General features: G+C 44.3%; 1 protein-coding gene across 2 annotated transcripts in view; it reads left to right on the forward strand.

Moving 5' to 3' along the window:
• LNX1 (ligand of numb-protein X 1, E3 ubiquitin protein ligase) overlaps nucleotides 1–10412 on the forward strand; it is a 69324-nt gene that overhangs the window by 27131 nt on the left and 31781 nt on the right. For both annotated transcript variants that reach the window (XM_009335145.1, XM_009335146.1), the window contains exons 2-3: nucleotides 6040–6281; nucleotides 7893–8048. In XM_009335145.1, the coding sequence (XP_009333420.1) occupies nucleotides 6040–6281; nucleotides 7893–8048 (398 nt within the window). The remainder of the gene's footprint in view (nucleotides 1–6039; nucleotides 6282–7892; nucleotides 8049–10412) is intronic.

Below are 10412 nucleotides of genomic sequence, written 5' to 3' on the forward strand. Positions count from 1 at the left end.
ATCACTCATCCTCAACCCTCCGGAGGCAGCGGGGATCAAGCTGCCGGCCTGCGCTTCCCTCCCAGCCAACCCTGATGCCCCAGGTGTCAGGAAGCTGTCTCTAAAATGCTTCTGTTTATAGGGTTATTGAAATGAAAGAGTAACTGGGACAATTTCCCACTTAGGTGGAAAATGAGCATTTTTTTTTCCCAAACAAGATGGCAAGCCTCTGACACTGTGTTAAGGGAGACCATCAGGGAGAGGAAACCCAAGTGCATCAGTGCCAGGGTACAGAGTACACAGAACAGCAGTGGTGAGCATCTAGAAATGTTGCTGGCATTATGAAATTCAAGTGCAGGTGCAGAGAACAGCCTGTTTCTAGTTGCATGTTTAGACAAGGTTTTTGCAGCCTGGCTTTCAGCGAATGTTGGTTGGAAACTGTAATCCAGGATTTTAAGCTTTGCTTTTTAGATGGCTCATCCCCTTCTTTATGAATATTGAGGAAAGTTTAATGTAGGCAGGACCTTCCTAGCCATAGCTGGCGATTACAGTAGCCTGAGGAATGCTCTTGACATGACACAATCCTTTATAAAAAGCAGGAAAGGCAAATGCATTTTAAAAAAATAAAACAGGTACTTACTTATGAAGCTTTTTTCATATGCAGCGTTCATGCAGTTGTTAATCCTTGCAAGAACTCAGAATTACAAAGGAAAAAGCATTGCTGTTAAGCACTCAGTTCCAGGATTGATTTTCATAGATAGCAAAAAAGAAGACTTTTGCATGTAGGACCAGGATTCACAGAAACCAGATTTCTGAGCAAGGATGATACAACATCATTGGGTGTAAGGAGCAGCGAGGTATTAGTCACCTTCACTGCTGAAGATGTTGATGTCTCTGGCCTCTTAAGCACTGGTATGGTTGGTCTGGAAGGGAGGAGATTGTGCATTTGCTGCCTTTTAGCTTAGGTCCGTAACACGGCATTTGGTTGGAGTTTAGGTGCCTCACTCCTTTTTTGTTTTTTGCTCCAGTTCCTGGTGCAAGGTTGGCAAAAGTAAGATCAGAATAGTTGGTGCGATCTCTGCTTGAGAACTGACCACGTTAGTTCATTCACTTATGATGGAGTTTCAGAAAGCTTTAGAGTTTAGGTGTTTGGCCTGAAATCCACTTGGGTTGTGTTTCAGCCACAGTCACTGCTGATACACACACGGTGCAAATGGTTCCCGTGGGGCAGGAATTGCAAAACCTTCTTGTGAGTCAACCTCTCTGCTTCAAATTCCCGCTTCCTTCCCAGATGTGGCGGGAACCTCCCACGAGGTCTCACAAGTGAGGTTATCAGCACCAGGTTATCCAAAACGCTCCTTGTTGGTCACCTTCAGTTTCTCCATCAGCCTTTCCGACAGATCAGTTTGGGGGTACCAGAACAGATGGGGGAGTTTGTGTGATGGAGTTGGGGTGTGATGCACACTGTTGGTACTTCTGATCCCAGCTTGTGTCAAGCCCAAATTACACAGGGATGAGACTGCTTGCACTGAGGGCATAGCTGAAACATACTTGTCTACCCTGATCAGGGCTTATCTTTGGATCAGCCTTTTATGCAATATTTTCTTCTGGTGGGCAATCGTGAATGCTTTGTATACATTATTTTTAATTGCACTCAGACAATGTGTCCGTTGCTGCTGCTGCTCTAAAGCAAAACAGCACCAAAATATGAGTGCACTGGAAGTGAGGTTGGGAAAGCACTGCTGGAACTGGGCAGGGAGAGCTTCTGCTCTGTTTATTTGTGCCAGACCTGGCTCACAAGCACTGTCACTTTCTAGATTCACTTTTTTCCCCCCTTTCCTGCCCAGGCAGTCAGGTGCGAGACAGGGAGAAAGAGGGGCAGCCTGTGAAGTGTCACAGATAGAAAACAGGGCATTTTTAAAAGAGCAAATGCGTTATAAATACATACATATATTTTTGACTCTGATTTTGTTTCATTTATATCACTAGAAGTGAGGTGAAAAATCCATGCAGTTGTCCTTGTTTATGTTTTGCCTTTACGTACACATCTCTGTTTTCAAACCACTGTTTTCATTTGAATTCGCAAATAATGTGGAAATGTTTCTGTTGGCTTTGAGTTTGACCGAACCTTGTTTTGACAAACAGTAGGACCAAGTTAAAGCAGCCACGGAGTTTTGGATCTCCTGGCCCCAGCACTTGGGATATGCTACCTGAGGACTGGACTGCAGAGCCTCCCTCTTGTGCGGAGCAGGGTGTGGGGCAAGGCTTGCCCTGCGACCACCAGCGTTGATACCAGCCACAATTGTAGCCCCAGGTGAAGTTTCAGCAGCTGCTGCTGCCCTCTCACTGCCCAGTGGTTAGTTCATACAGCCAGTATTTAGGACAGCATGTTTCTGCTTCATAAAAGAGGCCGTGCAAACAGAAGAAACCATTTTCTGAGTTTCCCATATGCACCTAGTGACACTACGTTAATGGCATGAACTGTACAACACACATTATTCATGTCTGTTTATCTCTCTCAGTTTTGGCCTTCAAATTGTTTCAGTACCGTAAGGCTGCATGGATGTACTCGCTGCCCAGTGTGATTGAGAAGGAACATAAATCTGTAGTTCACCTTGGCCACCAGACAACATTGGATTCGCTTTCTGACTGGCCTACGTTAATCAGGTATCCCACTCTTCCAGCTGTAAATCAGGCAACTGATTATTATTAGAACTGATTAATAATCACAGTGAGAGAGATAATTAGTACTGGCATGTAGCTGTTTTATGGATCTCTCTTTTCTGGGAGCCAAATCCAACCATATGGAAAAATGTAGCTGAGACACTATAAATATGATTCTACTTAGACCGTCGTCTCTTCTGTTTTCTGTTATCACAGCAGTGTCAGCATAAGGAAAACAATGAAAGTGAAGAGATGCTGTTGTAGATTTTATTACAAGTTTGAGGGCTTGGGACTTTTTTTCCTTCTTCAAGGACACTGTGTTAATCTGAAGAAAGAGGGCTTGATTTGTGTTCATTTATGCCTGCCACAATCATTTAAGAAATAGCTTCAGTGCTCATACTTGAAGAGCTTTCGTTCTCTTTTAACTATTTCTGGCAGAGTTAGAAAGATACGCCTTGTGCTTTGTATCATGACAACTTGTCTTCTCCAGTAACCCACATCTTAAACTGCGTCAGCCCTCTCTACATTCAAAGTAACTGTCTTCTGTTCATTGCTGTTGGACTGATGCTGTCAGCTGGATGTCTGCAGTGCAGCCAGCAGCAGTGGGTGAGGATTTCCACAGAAAGTGAAGGCTTTAGTAGTGAAGTGCAGATGGGCACCAGGCAGTGATTGAATCCATGTAGCTGGGAATCTTTGGGCAGAGCCTCTTCTGATCTTCATGTTGATCTTCATGCAACACACTAAAAATAAAAAAAAGATCTTTTGAGGACCCGTTCACAAGGCTGGTGCCCTAATATCAACTACTGAAACTTTACTGGCATAGTGAAAACAGAGGAAAATAAAATAAAATATGGAGTAAAATATCTCTTACTATATTCTGAATCTTTGCAGGATCTCTGTAAGGCAGAAATTGTCTTTTGAGAACAGCAAACAACTCACCCTGAAGCCATTTCCTTGTCTATGTTTCGTTGTGGTGGCTTTTTAGGCTATTTTTGACTATTTTGTTGAGCATTTATAGGCTGGATTAGTAAATGTGACCCCACTGCAAGTGGGAGAGGACAAGGATGCTGGGGAGCTGGTTTCCCAAAACGCTGTGTTGGAGAAGTTTAGGTAGGCTGCAAGAGGGGGAGGCCTTTGTGGTTCTGCTCCCTACGAAATAAAAAGGAGCGCATCCTGCCAGCGTGTGGGATACTGGTGGGGTGTGCAGCTTCTAGCAGCTCAAGCTGATGAGGAAGTCAGACCTCTTTTGGGGGAAAGGAATGGGAAAATGCCTGCTGCAGTGGAGGCAGGAGAGCTCTTCTTTTCTGTTTTACGTGATTATTGTTGCAGTCTCATCTTGGAATAGGTGCCCCAAATAGCTTTTTGTTGGTCTTTTGAAATAGTTGACCAACCTTCTCTTCCACAAGAGTATTTTCTTTTGAGAAACCTCCTTTTTCTGGTGAAAATTTTTAGAAAAAACTTCTGCCACAGTCATTCCCATCCAAACCTTAAACCATATACAAAGCCTTTACACAGCTGCATCAGTATGATACAGTTTGGATTGGGGTTTTTTTTCCTTTTTAAGATGGAAGTTGTCAGAAGCAGTATGAGGTAAATGATGGTAAATCATAATTTTGTGCTAAAAAGTTTTTAATTCAATTGTTTCTCATAAAAAGGCAATACCGTAAAAGAAATTAAACTGCTGCTCCAAAGCTGACATAGAGAGCTCTGTGACTTGTCCTCATCTCATCTTTCTGTCCCAGGAGCTGCTTCCATAAATCATTTCTCTTCCAAGGCCTCTATTCAGTGTACTACTTCTTTTTCTGACACTTAACCCACTAGCATTGTGTACTGTATGTATTATGCATTGCCTTTTGTGCATGCCATATATTACGAAGAGCTTTCTCTCCCTAAGGGTTTCTGAATCTATTTCTGTGAGTTAGTCCTACGGGGCACTTTTATGAAAGTCATCAGTTAGACTTTGCTATGAAGAAAGAGATAAGAGTAACTGAAAGTAGGACAAGGTCATTAGATTATGATTAAAAGGCAGGTGGTTTTTTTTTTTTATGTAGTGAATGAGGTTCTAGTGGGTGGGCAATGGGCAGAAGTGGTCCTGGAGAAAAGTCACAGGTGCTGTGTCCTTGGGCCACTCTGTCTCTTCAGTTATTTTATAGCTGACTCATGAAGAGCACAGTGACCTTTAACGCCATTCAAGTGACTTTCTTTAACAAGTCTTAAGAAAGAAATGCCATGCGTCATCCTGCCTTTGCTGTCTAGGATGAATCTAGAGCAGAGAGTTGGGACCACAAGTAAGTTGTTTCAAAGCAGGCTTGTAATTTGCCTCTTACAACGCTGTATCTTCAGCTCTTCTGGGAACTTGCATGTCTCCACCAGAAACAGAGGATTTTGTCACTGCGGAGGTTGAGTCAGGATTTAGGATTTGGATTTTCCTCCAGAATTATTTTAGAACCAGCCTTGAGCTCCCCAAACTGCTGAAGTCCCAGGCTGGCCCAAGGACCTTCGTCTGAGGTCTGAGGATCTGCATTCAGTCATTTGGTGGGAGCCCTGCGCTCCCTCCTTGTCTCTGGTGGGGCTGCGTGGCCTGTGGGACCCCCCACACACACACCTCTTGCACCTCTTCCTTCATCAAGGTGATGACCCCTCTATTTTAGTGTCTCAACTGAGCTGGAATAGCAGAGCTGGAAACTTCATCTCCATGGCTGGATTTGAAAACAATTCATCAGGTGCAGTTCAAGTAGTAAATAGTCTGCACAGGTACCGTGTGGGGACTGGATTCCACAGTCCCCAGGTGTTCGACTCCCACCTGCAGCCCTCCCTTCATTGATCGCATTGGCCTCTACCTGAAGGGCAGACCCTGCCTCCTGCATGAAGGACCACAGCACTGTGCTCCCAGTGTGACCGCCTTGGTGACCGGGAAGATTTGTCAGGGCACAGGGCTGGGTAAGGTGCCTTTTATTTCACCAGCAGACCTGGCAAAGCTATCAGGCCTCACCCTGCTCTCTTTCATTGATCAGAGGCAAGGGGAAAATTATAGACTGTAGCCTCTGGTTTAATTAGCCACCTGCTATTCCTGTCCTCTTGCATCCGCAGTAACTATTTATACACATGAGACTACAGGCAAGGCTGTGGCGCTCTATTTTTTCTTGACCAGCAGTAGTCTTTCCATGTAAGGTGGTAATTCAGCTAATTTGGAGGACAGTTTTCCTTTTTTTTTATTCTGCATAACATGATGGGACTGGCATTTTTCCCTCTTGTTGAGCATCTGTATTTCAGTGGCCACCACGATCGTCACAGTTTGTACTCTGAGTGATTCCTTGGCACCAGATAATTTCCATAAGTACGCAACATATAAATACAACTTGTTACCATGTCTCCCTTTCCCTCCCTTCTCCTTAGATGTAAAGGAGCATCCCACTATGGCCTTACTAAGGAACGGAAGAGGCGTTCCCAAGACTGCTCTCCAGACCATGGCTCCAGCTTAGCCATAGCCACCGTGGGCCCCGAGCTCTCTGCAGCTGCGGCCATCGCCTTAATGACAGACGAGCCGGGGCTGGTGAACCCAGCCTTCAGCCCCACCTCAGAGGATAGCCAGTCAGGCAGCAGCCCTGGAGACCTGCATCGCAGCAACCGCAACAGAAGTAAGAACTAAAAATGATGGTTTCGGAGCCTGGTGGCCTCTTTCAGTGTTTGTTTTCTGTGAAACATATGTTGTTGGAGGCTTTAAAAAAAAAAAAAGAGAGCAAAAGCTTTAATTTTACATGGCTTGTCAAATTGCGCACTCAGTGACCCAATAGATTTGAGGTGAAAACCAAACTTGCTTGGCCAGGGGCAGCATCAAGCTGAAGATGGACTAGCTGCACACATGCAAACTGCAGGTCTTAAGAAAGATTATTTAGGCAAGTCAGCTCAGCTGGAAGAGCAAATGGCATGTGTGGTGTGCCAGAGAGATGGTGTAGCTGTGTAATGGCTTCACCAAAACATGGTGGCCCAAGTAACCCCCATAGACCATGCCATGGGCACCTACCCAAAGGCCTGTTGGGAACTGTGTTTGGCAGTTGCCAATTATTTGCAGGAAAACAAACCTTAATAAGTGCCCTGGGAGCTTGGGGGAAGTTTGCCAGCCTCCCAGGGAGGTGCGGCTCGGAGGAGCTGGTTCTGCTGAAATAACCACAGTCAGGGACAAGTTGCACCAGGAAACCTTGCCTTGATCCTTCACCCTGTGACACTGCATCTGGCTCTGATGAGTGTCATATTTGAAAAACATGGCCTGACCACAGGCAGACTTAGAAGCATTAACGGTGAGTTCAAAGCTTGTATTTGAGGACTCTGAAGCCAAAGTGAATATCCAACCTTGTGTTGTACTAGCTGCGTGTTGGGAGGATGGATGAAGGGCTGAAGAAAGACTAAAAAATGAGCAGCGCTATCCTTTTGTGTGCATGGGGCTAGAGAGGCGAGGAAAGGGAGGGGGCAAGAAGAGAACACCAGAATGAAATTAAATCCCTCCAGTTTTACTGAGTTTGGAGACCACAGTCTGCTTTGAGGGAATGCTGTATTATTAGATTACAATGTTTGGCTGTCATGCAGAGCTTGAAGAGACAGAGCAGTAACAGCCACAAAGATATCTTCAGCAAGATGGAAAAGAGAGTGACATGTTTTGAAACTACTATGATTTTTTTTTTTAATTGCCATACCCAAGTTAGAAGATGTGATTTAGTTGGTCCCTCCCACCTGATAATCTTTGAATTTTTGACATGAAACTGTTGGCTGTTGTTGGCAGCTTTGGAAGCATTGCGGGGTTTTGAGGCAGTAGTGCTGGTTTTTTTCCAAGAAGAGTTTTTAACAACAGCTTCCAGCTTTGTTGGTTTTGTTTTTTTTTTAATTTATATAGCTTAGGAAGGGCAGCGCTTCTTCCTTTTATACGCATTTTTCACGGGATTGCTGCTGATTCTGCCTTGACTGAGGATTATTCTCTCCCAGGCTACCACACTCGCAGGAGATTTATGTGCATGGCTGGCAAAAGAGACAGGGGAGGTGGCAATTCCAAGGTGTGGGACAGAGGTAGGATAATTGTACCCAGATTCAGGTGGGTGCAGCCTTGGAGTATCAGCCGGAGTCAGGTGCAAAGGTGAAGTGCAGGCAGCCTTGCCGTTGCTGCTATGCCCTGTCGTATGCCAACAGCTGCAGAAATGATGTGGTTCTAAGCCCAGAACTGCTGAACTGTATTGATTTGTTTTTTCCTGCTGTTGCAGCTCGACACTTTGAACGCTCCACTATAAGAAGCAGATCTTTTAAAAAAATAAACAAGGCATTCAGTGTTCTTCGAAGGACAAAAAGTGGAAGCGCGGTTTCCAACCAGGCTGACCGGGAAAGGGAGACTGTTGGAAACTCTGCTGCTGGAGAAGAAGGTAATGCTTTGTTCTCCTTGTGTTATCACTTAAAATGGGGTAGGGGACCCTATCCATGTGGGAACTCGATGTCCATGACTGACATGCCTTTCATGTGGTGGGCTGTGCGTGATTAAAAAATACAGAAAACCCAATCTTTCCTTATTTTCTTTAAAAAGTTGTTAGTGACTGGCAGGCAAGAATATTGCTGGGATGTGTGGGACCTCACATAGGGCTGTTCTGGTAACAGCCTGCGTGCTACAGCCAGCCCAGTATCTAGCACGTGGGACATGGGATCTGGGTGTCTGGGATCTATTACCGGAGCTGTCGCTGATTTGCTCTATCATTTTGTTGAAGAGGCTTCACCAGCATGTGTCTGTCCCCCTAAAGCAAACGGATCACAGTGATCATACATTATAGGAAATTCATCAGTATTGGCTAATGTTTATGAAGCTCTGGAAATTCTCAGTGGGAGGATGGTATGAAAGTGCAAAGCACTGTAATTATTCCAGCACTTCTGTGGGATCCTTGGTGACAGACTTGTATTACCTCAGCCAGGCAGGTGATGAGGTAAGAATGCTGTGCTCTTAAACAGGGGGGAGAGGCAAGTTTGTCTGACGTATGTCAAGGATGAGGGGTCTGGCAGACAGTATCACTTAACATTTGGCATTCTTAAAGCAATAAGCAAATGTTACTAATTGCTTTGGACTGTAATTACGAAGCCAACATTAGCATTCATGCATCAAGGGGAAGTGATGACTGAGTGGGAATCATCATCTTAATCAAGGTCTTCACTGAGCTTATTATTCCTTTGCTTGATGCCTCAGCACCTCACTTCTCTTTCTGATCGAATGTCCAGGGTAAGAGCTTTAAGAAGACAAAATATCCAGCTTCCCTTTTCTCTGTATTTCAAGCTATCTTTGAAACCCACACGAAATAAGGACAAAAGGCTGCCAAATGTTGTGTTTAGGCATCATTATTCTTGAAGTGGTGAATCGGAGAACAGTGTTCAATATTTCTTCTGCTTTATTTGCTTATTTCTTCAGGAGAGTTTCACCACATTACTGCGTTCTTGGTACTTACTCTCCTAGTCCACATACTTGCTGATGTAGCCAAAATAAAACCTGATAATTCAAAATTGTGAACTTTTTCCATAAAAATAATGTGAATCTGCTCCTTGGCCTGGAAACATCTTTAATAACTTTGCTGTCCCAAATATTTTATTCTCTTTTCACCCAAGTAAAATTTTGCAAATAATTTGTCTAGAGCCCTCTTTGAGGAGATGGATATGTTGCTCATTCCCTAGCAACTATTCAGTCCATTGTACGCAAAAGCTTGCCTTTCTTCAGCTGCAGTGAAATTCTGCATGTCTCGAAGTTCATACTTTTCAAAAGACACCTCTTCAGGATGGGGCATAGACATTTTTATGACCGCTTTCTACCTAGGCTTATAGTTGACATTATTAATGGTTCCACTGAAAGCATGGTTTCATGTCCAAAGTGTGTGAGGAAGATCTGGATGCCAACAGTACCTACCCAGTAACCCAGCGCAGTCCAGGTGGTAACAGAAGGAGGTGTGAAGATGACACTGGCCTTTACATTTCCAGCAGAATGAAAAGCAGAGTTGTCTCCTTTTTAAGGGACATATAATGGGGCCCTGAAGTGATTGCCACTTCAGCGTCCCATTCAGTGTCAAGATTGTCATTCTGTCCTTGACTCTGCTTGTGGTTTCATTCCTCTGCACCAAGTCTGCCTGTAAACTTCCAAATATGTTCTACTGCACTGGAAAAACCAGGTAGGCATGTAATTACTTAATGAGCAGTTACTCTTACGCATGAGATCACAGAAGCTGGGTACCTAAATTACGGTATTAATTACATATGCAAAGAATGCCTTTTGATTACACAGTTTAGGAATTTGGTCTTTAAAAAAATGCAAGCAAGTAACTTGCAGCAATCAAATACAATGTTAACAAGGATCTCTACTCAGTCCTTTGCAACAGGTGCTTTGTGTAATGGCATGTCAAAGGCTCTCTCTGTTTCTTCTTGTTGGAGGAGCAAATGAATAAACTTCTTTCTGTAACAGCTATCATCATCCTGCCAGCTGGAGGCTTGTTTTCTTCTCCAGTTCTGTATGTTTTCTTCTTTAATTTATTTTTTAGAATCCTCAGCTGTTCTGAGCAGCCTGCAGTTGGACTCCTGGTTAGACTTGCGGGTCAATCTTTAGGGATAGCTGCAGTATGTTCTGCCCTGTGCTCGCTAAAAGTCCAGCCCAAACCCGCTGGAAAAAAGCAGCCCCACATGTCTGTCTCCCCATTGCCGCTCCACTTCCCTGGGAATGGAGGTGCTCCTGTGGGTGGTGGTTCCTGGCCTCAGAAGTCCCCACA

Source organism: Pygoscelis adeliae, unplaced genomic scaffold (genome assembly GCF_000699105.1).
Source record: "Pygoscelis adeliae isolate BGI_AS28 unplaced genomic scaffold, ASM69910v1 Scaffold21, whole genome shotgun sequence".
Taxonomy (NCBI): Eukaryota; Metazoa; Chordata; class Aves; order Sphenisciformes; family Spheniscidae; genus Pygoscelis; species Pygoscelis adeliae.